The sequence below is a fragment of the Mus caroli genome, unplaced genomic scaffold, assembly GCF_978045245.1.
Source record: "Mus caroli unplaced genomic scaffold, Mus_caroli_1 scaffold_10, whole genome shotgun sequence".
Classification (NCBI taxonomy): domain Eukaryota; kingdom Metazoa; phylum Chordata; class Mammalia; order Rodentia; family Muridae; genus Mus; species Mus caroli.
In genome coordinates this window covers 57,382,572-57,408,889 of record NW_028227265.1, presented here as the reverse complement: position 1 = coordinate 57,408,889, position 26,318 = coordinate 57,382,572, and the positions used below count along the sequence as shown (strand labels likewise).

At 48.9% G+C, this 26,318-nt stretch overlaps 1 protein-coding gene across 1 annotated transcript; it reads left to right on the top strand.

The window, feature by feature from the left end:
* Positions 1-2,974: 2,974 nt before the first annotated feature.
* Rab8a (RAB8A, member RAS oncogene family) lies at positions 2,975-23,047 on the top strand. The gene is made up of 8 exons (XM_021169633.3): positions 2,975-3,133; positions 10,176-10,236; positions 13,104-13,164; positions 16,531-16,608; positions 17,831-17,920; positions 18,314-18,379; positions 19,632-19,682; positions 21,893-23,047. The coding sequence occupies exons 1-8, from the start codon at positions 3,010-3,012 to the stop codon at positions 21,983-21,985; spliced, it is 624 nt and encodes a 207-aa protein (XP_021025292.1). The 5' UTR covers positions 2,975-3,009; the 3' UTR covers positions 21,986-23,047.
* Positions 23,048-26,318: the final 3,271 nt, after the last annotated feature.

The following is a 26,318-nucleotide window of genomic DNA, read 5'->3' as shown; positions in this document are numbered from 1 at the left end:
GACTCATGACCAGCTGCTCCTGTATTTGTACACAGTGGCCTTTTTTTTTTTTTGTATATGGTATTTGTTACAGATAGTTCAGGTAGAAAAGAGCTTCCAGTCCTTCCCTGGCAACTGGCATTTTGTATGTCATCCTATCAAGCTGTGTGTTGTCACGCCTTTAATCCCAGCACTCGGGAGGCAAAGGCAGGCAGATTTCTGAGTTCGAGGCCACCCTAGTCTGCAGAGTGAGTTCCAGGACAGCCAGGGCTATACAGAGAAACCCTGTCTCGGAAAACCAAACAAACAAACAAAAAAACATCTTACATAGTGAAAGGTTTTTAATTTGGGCTTCCACGGGGATACTGAGACAGATTATAAGAGTTATTAACACCATAGACAGACAAGCAGCAGCAGGTCAGGAGTTCTAAGAGTTCAGACTCTGTGGCCAGAGGCAGGTAGACAACAGCATGTCAGGAACTCAGAATTCAGGTCCATGTAGCAGAATAGAGTGGCCTTTCTTACAGGTTTTACAAAAAGGCAGCGGTTCCATGCCATGTGGTTGAATAGTCCACTGTAAGAACTTGCAGTTGGGCTGATTCCCAGCTAGCATAATGTAGGGAAAGTGGGGAGGGACCCATTTAGTTAACGTTTCCTCTAGGGAGGAAGCATTAGATAACTTGGTGTGTGTTAGCTTGAAGCCTGCATGCATAATCAGCTTTGAGAATCGGGAGACACTGGGCTGGCGAGATGATTCAGAGGGTAAGAGCACTGACTGCTCTTCCGAAGGTCCTGAGTTCAAATCCCAGCAACCATGTGGTGGCTCACAACCACCCATAATAAGAACTGGCTCATCTTTTGTTTTTTATGTATAATAAATAAATCTTTGGGCCAGAGAGAGCACGAGCGGAGCCAACCGAAAGCAGGGTTGACAGGAGCGAGCAGAGGACCTAAAATTCAATTCCCAACAACCACATGAAGGTTCACAACCATCTGTACAGCTACAGTGTATTCATATACTAAAATAAATAAATAAATCTTTAAAAAAAGAGAATGGGGAGACACATCTGAAGACAGGCTTGACCTGAGTTGGTCTGCCAGTAAGTACTTCACCTCCTGAGCTATCTCCTCAGCCCTCATATACATTATACACATGTAATATTTTAATTACATATATTTACTTAAGATGTGCTTGCCTGTGGTGGTAAAAAAACAATTTGTGGAAGCTGGTTCTCTTCTTCCACCATTTGTCTTCATTAGGATCTAACTTTTGTTATCAGGTTTGACAGCAAGCATCTTTATCCACAGGGCCATTTCTAGTGTTGATCTTTCTTATTTTTATTATGTTTTAATGTATATGAAGCCACCATGTGGTTGCTGGGAATCAAACTCCAGACCTCTGGAAGAGCAAACAGTGATCTAAACCCTGAGCCATCTCTCCAGCTCCTTAGTGTTAATCTTGATGCTGCTTCCCACAGATTTATATCTTAGGGGTGGGGTGGAGGTTCCAAAGGACAACTTGCAGGAGTTGGATCTCTTTCCAGTAAGTATGCCCAGGAATTGAATACAATCCTCAGAGTTAGCAACAAATGACTTACTTTACTGGCTGAGCCGTGTCAGCAACTCAGATCTTTTTTTTTTTTAATTATTTATTATATGTAAGTACACTGTAACTGTCTTCAGACACCCCAGAAGAGGGCATCAGATCTCATTATTGATGGTTGTGAGCCACCATGTGTTTACTGGGATTTAAACTCAGGACCTCTGGAAGATCATTAAGTGCTCTTAAACACTGAGTCATCTATCCAGCCCCCCTCCTGTTTTCTTTCTTTTTTTTTAAGATTTGAGTACACTAGTTGTCTTCAGACACACCAAAAGGGGGCACTGGATCCCATTACAGATGGTTATGAGCCACCATGTGGTTGCTGGGTATTGAACTCAAGGCCTCTGGAAGAGTAGTCTTAACCGCTGAGCCATCTCTCCAGCCCTCAGATGCTTATCTTAATGTGGCTTTATTTTATTCTGTCACTGTTCTCCCGTTACTCCGGGACTCCACCTCAACATATTAAAAAACAGAAGGGAAAAAAGTGCTACTCTGAAACCTAGGAAAGTCACTTCACCTATATCTTCAGTATACTTACCATAAAACGAGAAAAAGATTACCTACCAAACCGGGCTGGTGTGGGGTGAAGGACCTTGACTTATTTTTAAGTATAGAGAGCACCCGCAAGCACAGAAAAAAAAAAAAAAAACGCTGCCATTACTTGGACATGATAACATAGCCCTACCCGCGCTGAAGCCCTGGGATCGCCCACAGCAATGGCCGGCTTGCCTGTACAGCACCTAAGTAAGTCCAATGGTGGGCGCCAAGGCCGAGGAGCGAGTCTGCTGCACATCTTAACCAGCGCCACTTTTGCACCGCCGAAAATCCTCCTCAGAAGCATTACCACAGGTACTTCCTGCGCTTCGCCTCAGCGCCGGCTGCGGCTGCGGCTGCTACTGCGCAGGCAGAGAAGGCGGGAAACACGAGGCGTTCTCTGCGCGCGTGCGCTCTCTGCCAGAGCCAACCGTCTTGCCAGTACGCCTGCGCCTGTTCACCAAGCCCGCCCCTTCCACTCTCTCGTCAACCAGCGCGCGGAATTGTTGGGGTCCCTCCTGTCGGGGGCAGGGCCTGGACGCTGAAGGGCTGAGGAGAAGGCGCGCACGGGAAGGCGGGGTCAAGATGTGACCACACCCATCGCTGGTCATTTGACGCCCTCTCCCTCGACTCTCCAGCACTAGCCAATAACAAACCTCACTATACCAAGCGTCAACCAATGGGCTGTGCGGTCGGCTGCTTCCGGCTCTGCGCCGCATTCGCCTTTTTCCCCTGGGCTCTCTGCGACAGGCGGGGCTCCGGGTGGCGGGCGTCGGCCTGGATGATGCGCGGCGGGCAGGGGGCCAATAGGGGGCGGGATCTGAGATGATAGACGGGTCCAGCGACCAGTGGCGAGGCGCCGGCCGTACTTCCCGTCGGGGAGAGAGTGTAATATGGCGAAGACCTACGATTACCTGTTCAAGCTGCTGCTGATCGGGGACTCGGGGGTAGGGAAGACCTGTGTCCTGTTCCGCTTCTCCGAGGACGCCTTCAACTCCACATTCATCTCTACCATAGGTAGCGGGGCCTTGGGCGGCCGGTGACCAGGGCTGGACGCGCCCCTGTGGGGCTGGGCTGAGGGATCGACTCAGGATCCACTCGGGCCGAGGATCCGGGAGGGTCACGGGGCTGGACAGAGAACCGCAGCGGCCTCCACCTCCCGCCGGGGGGTCCAAGCCCGGACCCTGGCGGGACGCCGGAGACCAAGGTGCAGACAGGGACGTGCAGGCTGCAGTCTGAGGAAGAGCCTGCCCTGGGGTCCTGGCGCCTGTCAACTCTCTGTGTCTTTACAGCAGACCTCTACACTGTTCTTCCGGGGAGACTCCCGTCTTCCAAAAGTGGAAACTGAGGCATGGAGGTGACACCTGACCTCGTAGTTTCCTATGTGGCAAGCTTGGCATGTGCAGTATCAAATCTGTAGTGTACTCGTGATGGGTGCTTTGTCCCTGGAGGAGGAATTTGAAACTGAGGGAGGGTGCGGCACGCACTGAAGGTCACAGTCTACAGGTATTAGGGATGAGATTTGAACCCAGGTGTGTCTGACTCCAAAATTCAAGGTTCAGCTGTTCCAGAGCTTCAAAGGACCAGCACCACTGATCCACATCTAAGTCAGGACTCCAACCCGAAGTCCTCCTGCCTTCTCTCTGAGGAATGGTGACAGTATCTGTCATCCTGGTGGGAATACAAGAGAAAAAGTTCCAGTAAGAAACTAAGTCCAGCCATGGCTACGTGCAGCCTTGGCTGACTTCCTTTCACTGGGCCAAGAACACCACCTGTCACTTTCTGAACAGCTTTTCCCCAGGGCTGCCTCACGGCGCAGTTGAACAGAATTGGCTTGTGATGGCCCCAGTTCTGACGTCAAAAATGGTGCTGACCATGCTCCATACCATGAATAGTCATGGCTCACATTGAGTGTTACCTGAAAGTAAATCCTGTCAAACAGAGTAACGTGGATGGTGTATGACCCTGAAACAAGAGAATGGTCACTAGGCTTGGTTTATCCCTAGTCAGGATGTGGTTCCATTGTTGGGACCCTGGGTTCCATCTCCAGCACCCTGAAACCAGATGTGGTAGTGAACACCTGTAATGACAGCACTAAGGACAGGGAGGCAGGAAGATCAGGCGCTCAGGGTCATCCTTGGCTACATAGAGTGTTCAAGGCCAGCCTGGGCTGCATGAGACCCTACCTTGGAAGGAAAAGGAAAACTGGGGGGGCGATTTCTGTGTAATGTCAACTAAGTTGTTGTCTCCCTGACCTGACCATCATGTGATAATGCCATCTAATATCTCCTTCCCAGTCAGTGCTCTGAAACAGTCGTGTGTCCGGCGTCAAGTATAGGGAACTGGACAGGGAATCATCATACTTGAACTCTAGGTTGAGCAAGCTCCAACCCTCGCCGACCCAATTTTATTTAGAGTAGATATGGCACTGTCTGTCTTGTCTGGTGCCCTGGGTGGTTAAGGATTAGATCTGTACAAGCAGTGGAAGGTTCAGTCTGGAGGAAGCAGAGGGTTTGGGCACAGGTGCATTGAAAGCCTCTCCCCCCTCACCCCCACCCAAACACTCAGCTTTGGAGTTACCCTCAGGTGAGGACCAAGCAGGAAGTGACAGTAGCTACCCACAGACTCTGGTTTGTTCTCTACACAGACCTCAGTTTCCCATCCTCAGACACTTCCTAGTCAACGCCAACATGGTGACATTAGTTCAGGGGTGTTTTGTGGTTGTTGTTGTTCAATTTGGCATGCATGCATGTGTGTGAGCATGTTCCTGTGTGCATACAGGAACAGTCGGGGTTATTCCTCAAGCTTCACCTCATTTTTAAAAATTATTTTATTGGGAGTGTATGTGCATGCTTATTGCACATGTATGGGTCAGAGGACAACTTTTAAAGTCTGTTCTTTTCCTTCCACCATGTGGGTCCTGGGGATTGATCTCAGGTTGTCAGGTTTATGGGTGAGTACCTTCACTCACCAAGCTATCTTTGCTCGGTCTCTCACTGAACCTGGAACTCACCAAGTTTGAGGCTGGCTGACCAGCAAGCCCCAAGACGCTTCTTTCTCTGTCTCACCAGTTCTGTAATGTTAGTAAGTTTATGCCACCATGCCCAGGTCCTCATGCTTTTGTGGCAAGGACTTTAGGGATTGAGTCGTGTCCCTAACCCTTGTTTGTTTGTTTGTTTGTTTGTTTGAGACAGGCTAGCTATGTAACCAGGCTGTTCTGGAACTCATGGAAATCATCTGCCTCTGGCTCCCAAATTCCAATGTCAAAAGGCAACTTACGGGAGTCAGTTTCCTCCTTCTACTGAGTAGGACCCAAGAATTGAACTCAAGTCATCAGGCTCAGTGGCAAACACCTTTATCCACTGAACCATCTTGCTGACCTGTATTGCTTATTTTGCATCTCATATATGTTTGTTCAGTTTTTCTTTTTGAAATACTGGGGATGGAGCCAAGAGCCTCAACACAGGTCAGCTATACATCTGACCATTGACCTTTTCCATCGGGCTGGCTTCAAACTTTTTTTTTTTTAAGATTTTTTTTTTTTTATAGATGAGTACAATTGTCACTGTGTTCAGACATACCAGAAGAGGGCATCAGATCTCATTACAGATGGTTGTGAGCCACCATGTGGTTGCTAGGAATTGAACTCAGGACCCCTGGAAAAGCAGTCAATGTTCTTAACCGCTGAACCATCTCTCCAGCCCAGTTTAAAACTTTTGATCAGAAAACCCACTTAGTCCTTCAGGGTCCTGAGGAGACTGGCCTCATCCTTTATAGTGAGGTGGGTGTGACTCACAGTGAGGTGGAGGTGGCATTTGAACCCAGGAATTGGTATCACATTCCCACAGACCTCTGTCTTCTAGAAAAGCTATTCTCCTTGACCTTGAAGTTATAACCTTATAATTCTGGAGCCTCGTAAAGTTTACAACTCCTCAGTCAATTCGTGCATTAATAAAAACCAGGAGGGCTCTGGACCAAAGCGAGATTCATGACTACAGTTGGTTACACACTAACCCTGGACTTCTGTGTGACACACTGGGGAATGTCTCTGGAAGAGTATGCCCCAGCCACCTAGTCCTAAAGTTATGCAGGAAGGTACATCCATCCATACTGGCAGCCAGCAGCCTTCACTGTGTTCATTAATGAAGGAGGATTGAGTGGTGGTTGTTTTCTGGAAGGTGTACCCTGTGAATTATTTGTGATGTGAACCTGGCCCTGCAGCGCACTGCAATCAGTTCTGAAGCCAGGCTCAGACCCATTCATTGTTCCAGCACACTGTAGTATCATCTAACCATCTCTCTCTTGTTTGAGATAGGACCTCACATAGCCCACCCAGGCTGGCCTCGAAGTCCCCAGGAAGCTGAGGATGACCTTGAACTCCTGATTCCTCTAGATTGCTTGGGTATACCAGGACACCCAGTTTATTGGGTGTAGGGGTTGATCCCAGGATTTTGCTATTGCTATGTGATTAGTCTACCAGTCACAGCCTGATTTGTTTTTAGTGTTAATCACATTTTTGTGTTGGGTGCTCCTGCCATAGTGCATGTTTTGTTTGTTTGTTTGTTTTGGGGGGTTGCTTGAGGGGGGGGCGTCGAGACAGAGTTTCTCTGTGTAGCCCTGGCTGTCCTGGAACTCACTCTGTAGACCTCGAAGCTGGCCTCGAACTCAGAAATCCACCTGCCTCTGCCTCCCAAGTGCTAGAATTAAAGGCACCACTGCATGGCCATAGTGCATGTGTGGAGGTCAGAGGATAACTTGGCAGAGGTCAGTTCTCTCCTTCCATCATGTGGGTCCTGAATTAGACTCAGGCATTGTGGCAAGTGTCTTTACCCACTGAGCCATCTCATCTCAAACTTATTTGTAGTCAAGGTTGCCCTTGAACTCCTAACATCCTGCTGCCCCCTCCAAGTGCTGGACTGACAGATGTGTACTGCCACCTAAACCACAGCCCCACTCCCAGATTTTTAAAAGTTTTTGAATAACACTTATTAATTTAATTGGGGGTGCATGCGTGTGTGGACAACTTATAGGAGTTGGCTTTCTGTTTTCATTATGTGGCACTTAAGTTGGAGTGAACTTAAGTCATTGGTCTTATTGGCCACCATTTGTCAGCCTGGGCAGTGGGTAGTTTGTGTCTCCTCTAAACTGAAAAATCTACAGAGGACCCAGGCATAGTCATGTTTGTAATCTCAGCGCTAGGGTGGCTGAGGCAAGAGAATCACTGTGAGTTTCCAGATCAGCCTGGCCTGCTGAGTCTGCTGTAGTGCCATCCTGAGTGTAGGAGCTACTCCTCCCTCCATTTTCGCTCTCTTTTCCTCCACCCTCCACCCCACTGTTTCCCTGACTGGTCTCAAATTCACACCTGGCTACCATCTTCCCTAGAGCAGCTGAGATAACTCCACTGTTGACCCTCACTGAAGGTGGGATGGAGAGGTTCAGCAGACCTTTGCCTACTCTGTCTGCTGCTCCCTCCTACACCTCCCTCCCAGCACACTGTAGTTCTATCCCCAAGCACAAGGTTACAGTGAGTTCTAGAGTACATAGTGTGTAAGGCTAAGAGTGGACTCTATCCGTATGGCAAGGGGGGGGGGTCTGTTATTCAGTGATCCCCTTCTCCCATGCTCCTGTGCCTAAGTCTGCATGGTTCACTCATCAGAGCTTGGATGGATTTATTCCTTTGGTCTGTTGTTAGAATTTGAATAGACAGATACCTGTTCATCTCTCCAGGAAAGTTCATGAAACAATGAAATCCTGTCTAAAAATAATGCAGGCCTATGACATGGCTCAGCAGATAAAAGCACTTTCAGGCAAGGCTGACAACCTGAAGACCCACATGTAGAGAGAGAGAGGGAGGAGAGAGGAGAGAGGGGAGAGAGAGAGAGAGAGAGAGAGAGAGAGAGGAGAGAGGAGAGAGAGACCTCCTCCTGAAGTGCACCCCCACCTTCCAAAAATGCATATTTTAAAAAATCTATGGAATATGTTCAGAATTCCTATGTAAATAACCTGTCATAGTATAAGAGGGATTTGAGCATCAGCAGATTTGGGTGTAGGAGTAGGATCCTGAGCCATCTCTTGCCTATCATGGGATGTGTGTGTGTGTTGTGTCTAGTGTTGGGATGGTAATGGTGGATGAAGGCCCCACAAGGCCATTTTGAACAACAACTTGAGCAGGAGAGGGGCACCAGGTGACTGGAAGTAAAAACCATCACAGAGGAGAGAAGACCTAGGGTACTTGGGATGTGTGGGGAACTGCCAGGGGACCAACATGGCTGCACAGAGGGCTGCTTAAGCACTGTTCTATTGCTGTGAAAAGACACCATGACCAAGGCAACTCTTATAAGAGAAAGTGTTTAATTGGGGCTTGCTTACAGTTTTAGAGATTTAGTCTGTTATCCTGGCAAGGAGCATGGTGCTAAAGCAGGAGCTAAGAGTTCCACCCTGATCCACAACCCAAGGGAGAGAGAGGCTGGGCCTAGCATAGGCGTTTGAAACCTCAAAGCCCACCCCCAATAATGTACCCCCTCCCGACAAGGCCACACCTCCTAATCCTTCCTATTTTTTCAAAGACATTCACTTCTTGGCGACCAAGCATTTAAATACATGAGCCTTTGTGGGCCAGTGGCATGTTGGCCCCAGAAATCAAACCCAGCCATTAGGCTTGGCAGCAAGACCCTTTATCTTACCAGCCCTTTTTTTTTTTTTTTTTTTTTTAAAGCTTTACCATATCTGACATCTCATTGATCCACGCATTTAAAGCACACGAGCTCAGTGCCTTTTGGGATGCTTTGACTTGCACATCCATCACCATAATAAATTTCAGAATGTCTCCTTGTGCTAAAAAAGAAATGCATCCTTATGCCCCTCAGCCCTTGATCTTCCCCATGCCCCAGCCTGGCAACCTCAGGCACAGTCCTTGTCTCTGGATTTGCCTGCTCTGGACACTTCATGTCAGCCTAGTCACTCCATATGTGGCCTTTCCTGCTTGGCTTTTCTCACTCAGCATTGTGTTTTCGAGCCTCTCTATGATATATCAGATGGGTGTCTTTCATTCAGTTCCATGACTGAGCCATATCCGACCATATAGATGGCCCATTAGCTGGTCTTTCTGACTCTTGATAGCCCACTGGAAGCTCTGGAGCTGAGGCCAACTTTGGGGCATAGTTACAGTTAGTTGGTTGTGGTTTTTGTTGATTTTGAGACCTGATATTACATAAGTGGCCTCACATTCACTATGTAGCTTACCCTGACCTGCTAACCTTTCTGCCTCCACTTCCTAAGTGCTGGAATTATAGATGGGTGTCAGAACACTTGGTATACACAGGTTTTCTTTGGTTTGCCAGCTACATGTCAGAGCCCTGCTCAAGAGTCACCTAAGACCCCTTCCTGATGGTGCCACCTTTCCCTCTATAGTCCCTTCTCCTGAGGGTGATTTGGAAGCTCTTTGGTACCCACTGTTCTTTCTTCGTCTCCTCTATAAGCCTTGGGCTTAAAATGTAGCTTAGAGGTAAAGCACTTGCATACCATCCACAGCAAGCCTGGAGTTCCAACCAGAGCCTCTGGGAGAAGGCAGTGTGATGAATCATGCCAGGCACACCAACACCCAGAAAGTAGAGGCAGGAGGATCAGGAGTTCATGGTTACCTTTGCCTACATGAGATTCTGTTCTCAAAAATGTAAGTAACTGAAGCTGTGCAGTGATTGTGGAGAGAGGATATGGCCCATTGGCAACACAATACACTATGGGGTGGCAGGCCCCAGCCTGTAGAAGGCTTTAGGATGCCCACTGTGAGGCTGGGCCAGGAGCAGCAGAAAGGTGGAGCCAGCCCAGGGGCCTTGCCCATCTCCCATTCCCAGCTTCCCTTCAGCTACTGTTGTCGCCACAGCCTTAGGCTGTGCTTCTAGCAGGGAAAGATTCTTCCAGAAGCTTCCAGTTGTGTTGTGGAGAGAACCCTGAGGTCTCAAGGACCCAGCATACAGCTGCTGCTCCAGAAGCCACAGCCCTGGCAGCCCAGGAAGTGGCCTGGCTTTGATAACACCTTTTATTCTTCCTTTTCTTTCAGGAATTGACTTTAAAATTAGGACCATAGAGCTCGATGGCAAGAGGATTAAACTGCAGATATGGTGAGTGCTAGTGCCTTGTTTGGGCCCTGCATCGTGGCCCTTCGCTGGACTCTATACTGGGAGCAGAGCTGTTGGTGCCCCTCCACATACGCACACTGTCCTTTTCCTTTTCTTTTTTTTGAAAACGTCTGTCTGTGTAGTCCTGGCTGGCCTAGAACTTAGTATGTATGTAGATCAAGCAGGCTCAACTCACTGAGATCTGCTTGCCTCTGCCACTTGAGTACTGGGGTTCAAGGTGTACTGCCACTACATCCTGCTGCAAAGATGACTTCAAATTTCTAACCCTCCTGTCTTTTCCTTTTTTTTTTTTTTTTTTTTTTTTTTTTTTTGGGTTTTTCGAGACAGGGTTTCTCTGTATAGCCCTGGCTGTCCTGGAACTCACTTTGTAGACCAGGCTGGCCTCGAACTCAGAAATCCGCCTGCCTCTGCCTCCTGCCTTTTCCTAAGTGCTGGAATGACAGGTGACAATACCTGGTTTTGCAATGATATTATGAAACCAGAGCCCCATGCATGCTAGGCAAGGACTCTACCAATTGAGCAAAATTCCATAGTACCCAGCCCTGAAAGCATAGTTCTGTCCCTCAGAAGATTCCACAGTTTCATATCCAGCTCAGGTAGCCATCCTCTGCTGGCCTCTGGAGCCTAACATTTGTGTTAGGGACATAACCTGTGAGCTCAGTGAGCTCAGTGTCCCGGGGTGCATGAGAATTCTGTTGAACCTGGAGAGAACCCTCCATGCCAGGAGGTAGCATTAAAAGAGAAAATTCTGGAAACTTTTATAAGTGAGAATGGATAGGATCCTAGAGGCCCAGTACCCAGCAGATATGCCATAAGCCATGGCCCTCCCAAGGAGCTTAGAGAGCAAGCAGGCAGAGGTGGTAGCATAAGACTCCTGGGCTATGAATTTCCTCTTTCTCTTTTTTTTTTTTTTTTGTGACAGTGTCTCACCATGCTAGGTAACCCAAGATAACCTGGGACTGTAGTCTTTAGTCTCAGCTTCCCAGATTCTGGGATGATGAATGTGTACCACCACACCCAGCTGGGGGTTTCCTTCTGAGCCCATGGCCTCACCCCAAATTTTCAAGGCCTCACACCACTTCCTGTTTTCTCCCCTGAAGAGAACTTAGGCCTCACTTCCTGGTGTGTGGACCTGAAACCCACAAACAACCTTAAAGCTAAGGCCAGACCCAGCAGCCAGAAGTACTCATAGTCCTCCGCCCTGGGGGTAACCTTGGCAGCCAGGGTCACTTAGGAAACTGTGAGCATCTAGGACCCCATCACTGATGTGGGCTGCGAAGTAATCCAACATCCTGGAAGGCTGAATTCAGCCAGCCTTGAGCAAACAGACCCAAGTCACATTAAAGAGCAGTGGTATACATTTGTCATCCCAACCCTCATGAGGCAGAGATAGGAGGGTCACAGCAAGTTCTAGGCCAATGTGGCCTGCCTAGTGAAAACTTGTGTCAGAACCAAACAGAAGAGTGTAATCAAACACTCAGCCAGCCAGGTCCCCCTGGGAGGGAGCAAAGAGCCTAGGCGCCCCTCCCCCATTGCATGTTCAGGTCTCTTTAGTCTCAGCATGAGCCATCACCTGGCTTGTCAGTATCTCTAGGGGAGCCTCCTGGGTCCCCTTATCTCTAGCTAGTCATCAGTCCTGGCCACATGGTAAGTTACAACCCATAGAAGTCCTCTACTTCCAACACAGTGGCCATGCTGCAGCCTTTGTGCCCAAGTCCAAAGTGACAGTCCTAGCCAGCCAAGCCTCCTGCCCCAGCTCCTCCCTTTCCACCTCACCGCTCAGCATTCTCAGCCAAGAGAAGAGTCACTAGAAGGCTGGCCTGGGCTGCGATTAACATTCTTCACCTCGTATGTTCTCTGCAAGTTCCACTAGCAAGTCATCTCAGAATTAAAATTAACATTAAAATGAGAGATTTGGAGCTAGGAACGGGACTCAGTGACAGAGCACTTGCCTTAGCATACATAGAACACTTGAGTTCCATCCCCTATGCCATAGTAAAATAAGATTCAAAGTCAGTGGGCCAACAAGATAGCTTAGTGAGTAAAGGTGCTTTCTGCAAAGCCTGTTGACCCTGAGTTCAATCCCAAGACCTAGACCTAGGAGGAGAAGACCAACTTCTGCAAGTTCTCCAGCATGTGCATTGGCACTCACGAACAATAAAAATAACAGAAAACATTACAGGCAAGGTGTAGAGCTCGGAGTCAGCACTGGGCCTTTCTGTGGAATCCAGACATCCAGGGCCTTCAGGAAGAGCCAGGGGCTCAGTAAGTCACTTTCTTCCAGACCTAGGGATGGAACCTTGTGTGTACTAGGCAAACACTACCACCAGGTACACCCTGTCCCTTTCTTATTCTGGGACAGTGTCCTGCTGTGTATCCCAGGCTGGCCTGGAACTCACAGTCCTCCTGCCTGGGCCTTTCCAGTGCCAGGATGACAGGTGAGTATGTAGCTCAGTAAAACACCTGTTTGTAAACCACACACCCCATATATGCAGGTGGCATTAACTCAGATGCCTCCTCCCTGGACACAACCTCCTTCATGCAGGTAATGACAGAATGCACTTCGGAGCAGCAGCCCTTGAGCTCACCCTGCTCTTTCTGACAGTCAAGACTACGGCATACGCTCAGCATTGGCTGCAGGGACCCCAGGACAATACCTTGGAGCCAATACGTGGAAGGGTAGAGGGGACACACAGGCCACTGGGACATTCGCCCAGGGGACTCGGAAGGGCTGTAGTCTATCATTCCATATGCCCTTCTGTGTAATCACAGGGACAGAGGTGACTCTTTGTGGAGCAGGAGGGACTCAAGGGAGAAATGTCACTAATACCATTCATCTTTGCTTCTAGGGACACGGCCGGCCAGGAGCGGTTTCGAACAATCACGACAGCCTACTACAGGGGTGCCATGGTACTGACTTTTTTATTGTTGAAGTAGAAACAAGTAGTAGTACTAAGGCCTGAGTGATCGGCTTCTGTTGTTATTGTCTCATCTTGTTAAAACAGTCCCAAAATATAGCCCAGGCTGGCCTAGAACTCACAATATAGCCAAAGCTGGCCTGGGACTCAAAATCCTTGTCTTAACTTCCCAAGTGCACCCAGCTTGTTTTATATGTTTTTAAAATGTTGTGTGTATTTGTGTGTGCATGTGTGTACATGACTGTGGAAACCAGAGGTCAGGTCACCCTCCAACATTGTTCCTTGAGTGATTCTCACTGGCTTGGAACTTGCCAGTAAGACCAGGCTAGCCCAGAACTCACTTTGTAGTCCAGGCTGGCTGGAAACTCACAATTTTCCTGCCTTAGCTTCCCCAGGCTAGGATATCACAGGTGTGTGCCACCATACCTGGCCAACCTTTGTGTCTTGCAGAGCCTGTGTTCCAACTCTTTAGGTAACTCAGGACCCGAACTGGCTTTAAAGAGGTCAGTGTGCCCTGACTGGCTCTCTGAAACATTATCTCCTCATATATAATAACCTCCGGACCTCAGACCCAGTGTAGGGATGAGAGAAGCACCAGGGAACCATCCTTCAGGCAAAGGCAAGCCTCGGCTAGCCTCCACGGAGGCCATTAATACTCTGGAATTTACTAGAACAACTTGAAGTTTGTACTTACTTGGGGTTATCATTGTTCCATCTTCCACCTGGGCCTGCACTAGCAAACTCACCCCCACATATTTTCCCTGTGGAGATGGGGGAGGGTTGGGGGGGGGGGAGACAGGAAAGGACAGGTTCCCACCCTGACCAGGTGCTGCTTGTGTGAGACTATGCAAAACAATGCGTGAAGGAACAAAGGAAGCAGGAGGAGCCACTTCAGTCCTGCCCAGAATCCTGGGCCACCTTCCAACCTACCTCCTCTCAGAAATGTCCTCACATTCCTGGGAAAACAAATGGATATCTGTCCCAGAGTCCCATTCTTTCACCTGTGCCTTCTGTAGCTCAACCAGCCATTTAGGGCCACAGGCTCCCAGTTCTTGCCAGCATGCTGTCCATACTGTGAGCACAGTGTGAGTCTCAGTCCTCATGGAGGCCTGAAGAGGCCTGAGAACTTAATGAGGCCTGGGATCAACAGGCATGAATAGTGACATTAGACGAAGTATTTAGAGCATCCCAGGAAGGGCAGCCAACATTGGAGACTCAGTCCTGTGGTCTGCAACCATAGCATCTTCTATGCTAAGGTTAATTTTTTTTTGCCCTTTCTGGGGACTGGGGTCAGAGGTACCTCTGTCCTCTGGAGAGAGCTATTTGGACTTCTCTAGACTCAGATAGTCTCCCTGAGCCTCTCCCCCTTCCCCCCCATGACTGGTAGCACCCTCAGTTTTAGCCTGGTTCTCCTTGGATCATGGCCATGCCCTGATCAGGTGCGGACAGGTGTGGACAGGACCCTGAGACTTGGCAGTCCAGCCTGAGTTCACACACGGATTCACTGGCTGTGCCCAAACCAGCACCAAGATGGTGGGAATCTACTTCAATGTTGTTTTGATTAAACATGTTCTCACTGTGTAGCTTAAGCTGGCCTGGAACTTCTGATCCTTCTGCCTCAGCCTTCTGTATGCTGAGAAGACAGGTCTGTGCCACCTTACACACATGTAAACCATGCCTGGGTTATAAGGAACCAATGATGGAACCTGGGGCTTCGTGCATTCTAGGCAAATGCTCTGCCAACCGAGCTACATATACTTTTTTGTTTTGTTGTTTTGAGATAGGGTGTCACTGTGTAACCCTAGCTGACCTGGAACTCACTATGTAGACCAGCTTGGTTTTGAACTCAGAAATCTGCCTGACCCTCCCTTTTCCTGGGTATTGCTATTAAAGGCAAACACTGTCATACCCAGGCTGATTTTTCTCTTGGCATCATCTCTGTACCTCAGACTTGTAGTGAGCCTCTGCATCAGCCTCCTGAGTGCTAAAATGAGTTAGTGAATTATTAGTTATAGCTTGCGCAGGCTAGTGACAGCTCACAGAAAAAGCCCATGTCACTATGTTTTTATTTGGTTCTGGTTTCAGGACTGGGAATGGAACCCAGGCCCTGACTCGGGCCTGCCATTGACCTATGCCCCTGCTGGTCCTTCCTCTTCCACGGCAAATGTGGGCAGCCTTAGAGATGGACTGCTGCATTCTACAAAAGACTGTCCCCTGTAGTGGATGCCTGAGGGAGAGGGGCAAGCAAGGCCTAGGCTCCAGCCAGCTACAGCCTAGAAACACACAGTGCTTGAGCCTATGTGGGCCTCCTGATAGTGTTACCAACTGAGCCATTGTAGGCGCCACATAGGAAACCCAGGCCTAGACTCCTGCAGATTCTCTTCTGACCTATACACATACACACACACACACACACACACACACACACACACACACTCCTGAAGCTACATAAGGAAATCCAGGGCTGTACCAGACTATCAGAGGGTGATTGCTCTCTGATTCAGTGTCCTCTGTCCTCTGGGGCGGTGATTGCTCTCTGATTCAGTGTCCTCTGTCCTCTGGGGCTTGTGTGTGTGTGTGTGTGTGTGTGTGTGTGTGTGTGTGTGAGAGAGAGAGAGAGAGAGAGAGAGAGAGAGAGAGAGAGAGAGAGAGAGAGAGAATGAATGGGGGATCTACATATAGCATAGGCTGATCTCAACTTGCAAGAGTCCTCTTGCCTCAGCCTCTGAGTATTATTTCAAGCATGAGCCAGCACTCGAGTCTCATGGATTTCCATCTTAATCAAAAAGATCTATCTTCCTATGCCTCAGTTTCTCCTCTATAGTAGCAGTGAGTTGGTAGAGTTAAGCTGGGCTGAGGCCACTTTCTGCGTCTTTTGGATCTGTGGACTCTGTTAGGTATCCCCTCATATTCATTAGGGATCTGAAGAGACCACTTATCCTGGTCTCTTCAGAAAGCAGATCTCAGCTCTAAGTCACTGGAAGGCACATGAATTCAGACATGGTAGGGTCCCGACCCTTCCAAGGGCAGGGCCTGAGTACATAGCCCAACCTGCTGTAAGCCTAGCACATAGTAGATAGAATGCCAGGTATCCTGAAGAGGCACTGGTTGAGTCTGGAGGTCTTTGGGGGTCCAGGCACACATTTCTGATGGCATAGGGAGCCAGCAAGGCTCATTACAAAGTGTGACAACGTCTAGCTTGGGAGTCAGAAAGGTCACCATGAAGGTAGAGAAGATAACAGCCAACTGGCTGGCCGAGACAGTGGTCATCTCCAACAGTGGCCACATCCAGTCCTGATGGGTACATTGACTGCCCTATAGACCCTCAAAGTCCATGTCCCTCTCTCTCCCCACCCAGGGTATCATGCTGGTCTACGACATTACCAATGAGAAGTCCTTTGACAACATCCGGAATTGGATTCGGAACATTGAAGAGGTGAGGGTACCCTTTTGCTTCCTCTCCTGGGCTGTGACTCAGAGCCAGGAACCTGGGAGACAGGTAGAGAGAGAAGAATGGGACCAAGACCCCTGCTGTCCACCTGAAATCATCATTGGCCCACAAGCCACACAGTGCTATTTGGCTGCTCTTACAATCATTTCTGTTTGGGGTCACATGAGCATTTGGCCCAAACATTTTGAGCTGCTGTGCAACAGGGTATGAGCCTGTCCAAGTCCACATTTGGGACAACAGGTAGAGTCAAAGATCGAGACCCTGAATTATAAAGGGGTAAAGAGGCAGCCAGTCCAGCCTACCCTCTCAAAGCCAACTTTGTCCTCTGTCCAGGTGCTAGCCACACCTATTCCCTCCCTGGCCAGCTCCACCTATAGTCCTGATGACTAAGCAGGTGAGGCATTGGGTCTAAGGTGTCAAGAACTTCACCTGTCTACAAAACCACAAAGGAGCACTTGTCGCTCTGGACCCAAGACTGGTGGGCACCCAGGCCAGGCAGAGACGCAATTGCTTTGAGCTTGTGTTGGGACCAGGCCTTTGCCCTGGCTGTAGAAGTCATCTTGGTCAAAAGAGGAGTTCTGATTTTGGCTTTGGGGATACCCTGAGTGATCCTCTGGCAGACAGGAGGTATGACAGGGAGCAAAGAATGAGTTTCCCCTACAGCAGAGCTGCTCTCTGATGTTCTCTCCTTTGGGAAGCATGGTCTCTTCTACAGAGGAGCTGCTGGAGGGACTGATGAGGGACCCATCTCTAGGAGAGAAGTCAGAGCTGAGCCAAGCCTGGGTGTTCAGCAAGAACTTAGCAGGAAGTCATAGCCTTGTTTCTGGAATGTATAGAGAAGAGAAAGTTGAAAGATCCAAGCCGGCATTGGGACTTAAGCTGGCAAGTTGTTCAGTGGATAAAGGCACTTGCCAGCAAGCCTGATATACTCAGTTCAATTCTTAGAACCCAGATCCTGGAACCCAAATGTAGCATGGTGTGTGCATGGGATGGCTCACAAGCTAACATAGAACTGCTATAGAGGGCGTGGATAAGGTCTCTGAGCATCTGCTCTGGGAGTCATACCTCTGGAGCCTAGTGATCATGATCTGTGCAAGCCATTTGCACAGTCAAGAAGTGTTCAACAACTAGGGACATGAGCTGCCAGCCACCAAACAGTCCACACCCTGCCTTCTACTTTGACCCTGATCTGCCCTCTTCTCCTCAGCATGCCTCTGCAGATGTGGAAAAGATGATACTGGGGAATAAGTGTGATGTGAATGACAAGAGACAGGTGTCCAAGGAACGGGGAGAAAAGGTAGGTGTTGCCTTCGTGGTCGGTTTCAGCTTGGGTGCTCCTTCCTAGTCTTTTTGCCATCCTGACTTGCCTGAGATAGAGAGATCCTTGTGAGGTGATAACCCTAGGCAAGACAGAGGCTCCTCATGGCTAGCAATGAGAGCTTGGCAGTGAACTCTTATCTTGTCACCAGAACCAAGCAAGGCCAGGCACAGCTGGCATCACAGCAGGGAACAGAGCTGGCTTAGGCTATGCCATATTCCTCTCCTCTGCTCCCTCCCCACTTGGTGTGCAGTACCATCACACAGTGAAGGTAACACCTTTAGCTTGAGTATGGTAGCAGCCCATCCCAGTTTCCATTCCTTAGGAAACAATGGGAGTCCACACTGTGTTCATGTGTCGCCTTCATTACAGCTGGCACTCGACTATGGGATCAAGTTCATGGAGACCAGTGCGAAGGCCAACATCAATGTGGAGAATGTGAGTCAAATCAGATCCTGCAGGGAGCGATGGGCTTGTGGGATCAGTGCTCCAGGGCTGGAGGGGCTTTCCTTTGGGAGATTCAGCCTGGAGTATCCAGAGGGATTGGCCTCTGGCTCAGGATGCCCTCTGTTGGGCACTCAGGACACAGTCTCACTAGCTCAGCAAATGAGGGAAATCAAAGCTCAGATTCCAGTACCTAGTACCCAGTACCTAGTACCCACTACCTACACCCAGCTATGTTCCTCTCAGCCACACTATTAATTCACATCCCCAGTGAGGATCCAGGTCCCAGTGCTGTGCCCTGATCCTTATGCTGTCCCCAAGGCAGTGCCAGCCTGGCACCTGGCCCTCAGCTTTTCTCATACAGCCCTAGTGACACTCAAAAACAGACCTTCAGAGCTACCTGTAATCTCAGCACTCAGGAGGCTGAGGCAGGATTGCTGAGGCCAGCCTGGGCTATACATCAAGACTGGGGGCAGGGGCTAAATTGCCCACATCACTCCACAAAATAACCAGAGGACAGTGGCCAAGGCCTTTGTCCTGTTCAATTCCCTTCACTCCTACTCCTCCCATAAGCCACTTGGGCCTGCCCTCCCCGGCCTTTGCTACACTCCTTTCCTGCCATCAGATTCTTGTTCCCCTGTCCAGGCCAGCCCATCTCCACGCACTCTCCCCTGACCCCACTTTCCAGGTCACCAACACTGCATGGAGATGCTAAATCCAACCTACCTCAGATTGTCCCCTCCATGGGACAGCAGTCATTTGCAGACTGGAATTTGTAGCTGTTCTTTAAAGAGAGGAGGAAAAAGGCTTGATAGTGATGCCTGTTGTCCCAGGACTTTGGAGGTGGAGGCAGAAGAAACAGGAGATTTAAGGTCATGCTCAGCTACAGATGTCTAAGGCTAGCCTAGACTCTCTAAAGTTAAAATTAAAATAAAAAAAAAAAAAAGAATTGGCATGGACAGAACATAGCCATAGATAGATAATCCTTCCAGACCCTTCTGAACCAGTTAACCACTCAATACCTTTGGGCAAATCACATGGTCTATGAGCCTCATGTCATCAAGAGCCAGCTGAGAATGTCTGCTCACATTCACAGGATTGTTGGTCTGGGGGAAGGCCTTTGTTCCAACGCGCTCTACAGGGGTGACAGATGGGAGCCTGACTGGGGACAGGAGGGAGACCTCCCTTCCCTCTAGCCAACAACTTCCCACCACTAGAGGGTGCTGACGGTCTGTTCTTTCCACAGGCATTTTTCACTCTTGCCAGGGATATCAAAGCAAAAATGGACAAAAAATTGGTGAGTCCGAGTCCTTCCTAGGTCTCCATGTGGGGTTCTGTAGGATGCAGCCATCCTTGACCGGGGCAGCACAGCACTGCCCAGACCTGCCATCCTAGTGAGAGTAAGTGTGTGTGTGTGTGTGCATGTGTGTACATGTGCAAATGGCAGCCAGAAGTCAGTGTCAGTGTGCTCTTCATTCAGTTCTCACCTTAGCTTTTGAGACAAGATCTCTGACTGGACAGTGAACCTCGGGCCCTCTGTCTCTCCTACCCTGACACTGGGATTATAAGTACCACCACCCTGGCTTGGTCTTTGTTCAGTTTTTTTACAGTATTATTTTATTGGCTTTTTCATAGTATGAATGTTTTGCCTGCATGAATGTCTGCACCAAGTGCATGATTAGTGCACTCAGAGGCCAGAGAGACTGAAGGTACAGATAGGAACTACCAGGTCATTCTGGGAATTGAACCCAGGTCCTCTGGAAAAGCAGCCAATGCTCTAAACAGCTCTTCAAAGCTTATTTATTTATTTATCTGTTTGTTTGTTTGTTTGTTTGTTTGTTTGTTTTTATTTAGAGTCTTCCTTTTTGGGCAGGGAGGACACATGTATGCTGGTACCTCAGAGGCATGGGACCCCTGTAGCTGAAGTCACAGATAGTTGTAAGCTGTACCTCATGGGTGCTGGAAATCAAGCCCAGGTCGTCTGCAAAAGCCACTGGTGCTCCAACTTGTGAGCTATCCAGCCTCCACACCTGGCTGATGTATGCTGGGGGTCAAACTCAGACTGAGCCATCACTTCGACCCTTTCAAGCTTAGCAGGCCATTGCTGAGAAAAGAAGGCAAAGCTTTCCTGACTGAGCTTAACATGTCACTGAAGCCTGGGGACACTAGGAATACAATGTGACCTGCCCCCTGAGCTCTTACCCTGCCCAGACCTACCTGTGTATCTAGAGATCAGAGAACAATGGTTAGTCCTGAGGCTCTTTTTTTTTTTTTTTCCTTCGAGACAGGGTTTCTCTGTATAGCCCTGGCTGTCCTGGAACTCACTTTGTAAACTAGGCTGACCTCGAACTCAGAAATCCACCTGTCACTGCCTCCCAAGTGGTGGGATTAAAGGCGTGCGCCACCACCGCCTGGCTCCTGAGGCTCTTTGAAGTGTGATCACCCAACAGTATGTGTGAAATACAGCCTGCCCCACACGTTCATCTGGGCTCTGAGCCACCAGTGAGGCACAAGGTGGACTCGTGGTATCTCTTCATGCTTACATCTAAAAGGCAGCATTCCCTGTACAACCTATGTACCAGGCAGGCAGTACAGCACACAACTTAGGGCTTCGTTTGATAGCAGACCTACACTGGAAGAAACAAGAGCTCACATACACACACATACAAATAAGTAAATCTAATTTTTAAACATCTTCTTTGTAAAAAAAAAAAAGGACTAGCGTTTAGGTCCTGTGTCACTAGCAGCAGGCGGACCTCTGCACCACTGGAGCACAAGAGGCAGTAAACTCTATGCCTCCCGAGCCCTGAGGGACACTGTCTCCATGATAGACGATAGGGGTGTTTAGCATAGATAGGTGAGTAGCTGGGGAAAAGGTAGGGAGGAAGGAGGAGCAGAGGAGAAAAGATAAATTGTGTCGCTGGAAGATGTGGCTAATGATCGAGCACTTGACCAGCATCAGGGCCCTCAGTTTAGTGCCCAGTGGCAGCAAGAAACAGAAGAGTGTGGAAAGAGGTGTCTGGGTATTGGTAAGGAGGAAAAAGGAAAGGGTAACGGCCTGGGGGATGGTGAGAAGCAGATGAAGGCAACCTGGGGGCTGTGGAAGGTGAATGGACGGTCAGGAGACAGTGGGGTGCTTTTGGGAGAGAGTGGCAGATTTTGAGGGTGAATGACTCCAAGAGTTTGAGTGGATGTGATCGATCATAGGGGAGTGGGAAGGGTGATAATGGGTAGGTGGGGGATTGGGCAAGGGTGGGTAGTGATTCAGAAGATATAGATTAGATGAGTGGATGAGTGGATGGTTGTATGGGTAATGGTGGGTACTCGACGTGGTTAGCAGGGAATGGTTGAACATCAGGGGATAGATGATGGATGGATGGCTAGTGGGTGATGGATGGATGGTGGAGTGATTAGTCGGACAGTCATGGACACGTTTGACAGCTGTTTGTGGGTAGTAGGTAGAGCTGACAAGCCACAGTAAGTAACAAGGCAAACTTGTGACTTCAGGAAGGGAACAGCCCCCAGGGGAGCAGCCATGGAGTCAAGATCACAGTGGAGCAGCAGAAGAGGACCAGCTTCTTCCGGTGCAGTCTCCTGTGAGGACAAGGTCTCTGCCCATCCTGAGCCTGTGCTCAGCCCAGCTGACTGTGCCTGCCCCGGGCGAGCCTCCACCTCTGATGTTTGGACACGGCTGCCCGGACTCGATTGAGAAATTGATTATTTTTTAGTAACCGTCTGATCTTTTCCACCTTCAGAGATGGAGAGAGTTAGAATTTTGCTGTTTTTCCTATGTCATCTGCCAGTCAGGCCTATCCGTCCCCTGCCTCATAGGCACAGATGGAGAGAGGTTGGGTGGGGGCCCGGCAGCCTCCATTTCCAGCCTTCTGTCCTTCCAGCACAGAAGGTAGCCAGCGGTAATGCCCAGCCTGCCTGGCCCCCATACTCCAAGCACCACCACCGGGGCCACTGAGGGACAAGCCTGCACCTGCCTTCAGCTGTTCTCAGTTGTGGACAAGTGACAGCCATGTCCACTGTCTCCTTACGTGTCAAACCAAAGGGAAGCACAAACTAAGGAAAGCTCACTTAGAGGATTTTGGAAGAAGTGGACCGCTTCCATGGCCAGAACAGGATGGGAGTCTGCAATCCAGACTGAGGTGACATCACCACCACTCTCCCATGACCCACTGTCATTGGGCCACCTGCCTCAGTGGCACCAAAACCGCCTCCCCAATCTTCTCTGGCTGGCTCTAATCGGATGTTCATTTTCTATCTAAGATGATTTTTTTATTTTTCCAGATTCCTAACACCATGAAATGAATCTGTCTTTGATTTTCTAGCAGCATACCTGGGAGATTGGGAACCAGCATGACTGCCCTGTGCCCACAGGGCACCTGGTCCTTGAGTCCCAGACAGGCATTCCATGGCACAGCGCTCCCCTGCTGTCTTTACCCAGTTGTGATGTGACAGCTCTGTCCTCCTGGGGAGACTGATTGGGACTGATGTCCTGGTGGGACTGATGTCCTGGTGGGAGGGTGTCCTTTGGGAGCACCTTTCTTTTTACTCTAATTCTTCCCCCAAGCTCCAAGCTGCTGTCAGTCCAAGCTGTCAGTATCAAAATCTCTCCCTTTTTTGAAATTAAAACCAACGTACCAGCAATAGTCACCCGCCCTCCCCTGGAGTCTCTGATGTACCATGTTTACACTGACCAGTGCACTCAGAAAATTAGATTAAAGTGCATTTAAAAAGAAGTAGTTCCACCTGTGCAGCACCACCAGGTGGCTGTGATTGGTTACAGGTTCAATAGGTGCCTTTCAGCAAAAAGTGGCCTGAGGCCTAGAGCGGTGGCTCAGCAGTTGAGCACTCGCAGCTCTAACAAATGAGCCAGCAGTCATCTGTTGCCAGTGTCTCCTCAGTTTGGGGTGGGACATCATCCTCCCCTCCCCATCCACACTAGGATTTCAGCTGGCATGGTCTTTTGGTGGTCTTGTGCTTGCAGTCATAGAATCAGTGAGCTACTTGTCATGTCTGGACTGCACACATCCTCCCCTCTGGCTCTTACTGCCTACTTCCTACCTGGGAAGCACTCCGCCATACTCCCCAAAGGACCTGCCTCTTAAAGGTCCCACCACCTCCTAAGTCCACACTGAGCTGGATCTGCTTTTTGTGGGGTGTTTTTGTTGTTTTGCAGCGGGCCATCATGTAGCCCAGGCTGTTCTTGAACTTGCAGCAATCTTCTTGACTCAGCCTCTATGATGCTGGAATGGCAGGCAGTCTTCACCAAACCCAGCTGGCTCATATCATTGTGGACCACGAAGGGGGTCACAGCTCCCACCTCATAGGTTGGAGGAAGATGCCAGGAAGATGGGGAGTGGGTGAGGAAGACAACCAAGATGTGAACACTGGTTATAAAGTTGTACAAAGTGGCACTCTTAAGCTCCTTCCTGTAGGGGCTGAAGATGACTTGGTGGTTAAGAGCACTTGTTGCTCTAGCAGAAGCCCAGGTTCTATTTCCAGCACCCACCTGGCGGCTCACCACCATCTTTAACTCCAGTCCCAGAGGACGGACACATCTGGGCTCTTAACACTATGCACACACATGCACAGACATACATAGTGCAGGCCAGACACTCAAAAAACTGCCTCCTATCTATATCATAACTCACATCCCTGTAGAATTAGTTGGCCCTCAGAATGAGCTCAGCATATCTGGTCCTGCCAGGCATATTTGTAATCTGGGTTCCAAGCCAGTGTTCACCAAGCAGGGTGCAAGGACAAGATTTGGTGCCCACGGTCTGCTGAAAATCATAGCCCCTTTTGTTGACTTAGATTTTTCAAAAACCTACTTTAATAAGGGTTCTTAAACACTTCAACCTCCCTTCTAGCCACCATCTACCAGAGGTGGTGGAAGCGAAAAGTTAAAAGGAAATGGGGGTTGTGGGCCTGTTTAGAAATAGTTCTTTGGGGCTGTTTCAATCGTTCTTGCCAGCAGTCGCTCGGCAATCACCACTCGCACACGAACAGCACCAGCAGTACTATCAAGAAGAAACTGTGAGGCTCTGCATCAGTCCAGAGTCTGTGGAAACCACCAGAAGTTCTTTGACAAGTTATTCTCTATGGAGTTAGGAAACACAAAGATCAGCAAACCCATACAAGAGCGTTGTCAGTGAAGACTAGCCAGGCAGAGCAAGCAAACCCATGCTAGAGCCTTACCCCACTCTCTGTGGGGTCATTTTTATATTCTTTCTAAACATGTGTCTTCTTCAGCAAAATATCCTTTAACCTGTGTCTGCTTCAGCAAGACATCCTATTACCTGTCTGCCTCAGCAAAACATCATTTGATATAACAGTTTCCAAAGAAACCAGAAATTTCTACTTTAGCCTTTGAGCAGAGAGATGTTTGGGTTTGTTTTTCAATATAATAGAGTAATAATGAAAATATCTAAGATAAAAAGGGCACTAAGGAGCAGGTCATGAGACCTATTTAGGCTGTTCCCAGTACTGGGGAAGTTAGGACAGAAAAAGAGACTAGTGTGAGCTCTATATGGATTTGGAAGAGGCTTTTTAAATTTATTTTTATGTGTTCTCCCTGCATACATGACTGTGTACCACATTCATGCCTGTTGCCCCTTGGATTCCTTAGAGCCAGTTACAAGTGAGCCACCATGTGGGCCCTACCAAATCCTGGTACTCTGCAAGAGCAGTTAGCGCTCCTAACTACTAACTGTCTCAGGCCCTTGGACATGTTTTTTTTTTTTTTTTGGTTGGTTGGTTGGTTTGTTTTTCAAGACAGGGTTTCTCTATATAGCTCTGGCTGTCCTGGAACTCACTCTGTAGACCAGGCCTCGAACTCAGAAATCCGCCTGCCTCTGCCTCCCGAGTGCTGGGATTAAAGGTGTGCGCCACCACGCCCGGTGGACATGTTATTAACAATCACAGATTTTTAAAATATCCTCCCCAACATCAAGATTACAATATGTTTTATCACCTAGTCTTCGTGTACAGGCCACTATTTCCCATTGTCCCACTTGGTGAGTTGCCACTGGCAGCCTGTCATCTGTAGATTTGCCTCCCGAGCTGTGTGCCAGTGTGGTTACACACACCCTTCTGCTCCTGGATGATGTTACTCAGCAACAGCTTCTGATGGTTTGTTTTGTTGAGACAGGGCCTCATTATGTAGCCCCAGCTACCCTGTACTTGATACGTAGAGCACTCTGGCCTTGAACTCACTGAGATCTACCTACTTCTGCTTCCCACATGCTGACATAAAGGTGAGGGCTATCATACCCAGCAGTAGCAAGTTTTTACCTTATACAAGTTGTAGCCTGGGACAGAACGTCCTTCGTTTTGTTTTTTTTTTTTTTTTAAAGATTTATTTATTTATTATATGTAAGTACACTGTAGCTGTCTTCAGACACTCCAGAAGAGGGCGCCAGATCTCGTTTCGGATGGTTGTGAGCCACCATGTGGTTGCTGGGATTTGAACTCTGGACCTTCGGAAGAGCAGTCGGGTGCTCTTACCCACTGAGCCATCTCACCAGCCCTGTTTTTTTTTTGTTTTGTTTTGTTTTTTTTGATTGAGTAATATACCAGTGTGTGGTATCATGTTTTGCATATCCTTCCAGGGTTCTTGGGCTCACAGTTCAAGCCCAGTGTGGCAATGTTGAGGTAGTAGAACTTCTCTATTTTTTGAACTTAAAAAAAAAAAAGGAACTGCTCTCGCTCTCGCTCTCTCTCTCTCTCTCTCTCTCTCTCTGTGTGTGTGTGTGTGTGTGTGTGTGTGTGTGTGTGTGTGTGTGTGATTCCTGGGGATCAAACTCAACTCAGGTCATCATGCTTGGCAGTGAGTGCCTTTATCCCTTGAGCCATGTTGCTGCTCACACACATGCTCACCTTTTGAGATAGGGTACAGTGTAGACTGGCCCAAATATAGCTT

What these genes read in the sequence shown, in the direction of transcription:
- Rab8a (XM_021169633.3), top strand. Translation starts at nt 3,010, where the DNA reads ATGGCGAAGACCTACGATTACCTGTTCAAGCTGCTGCTGATCGGGGAC. An exon ending in AGGATTAAACTGCAGATATG is followed by an intron (nt 10,237 to 13,103) that starts GTGAGTGCTAGT and finishes CTTTGCTTCTAG; the next exon opens with GGACACGGCCGGCCAGGAGC. An exon ending in CAAAAATGGACAAAAAATTG is followed by an intron (nt 19,683 to 21,892) that starts GTGAGTCCGAGT and finishes TTGTGACTTCAG; the next exon opens with GAAGGGAACAGCCCCCAGGG.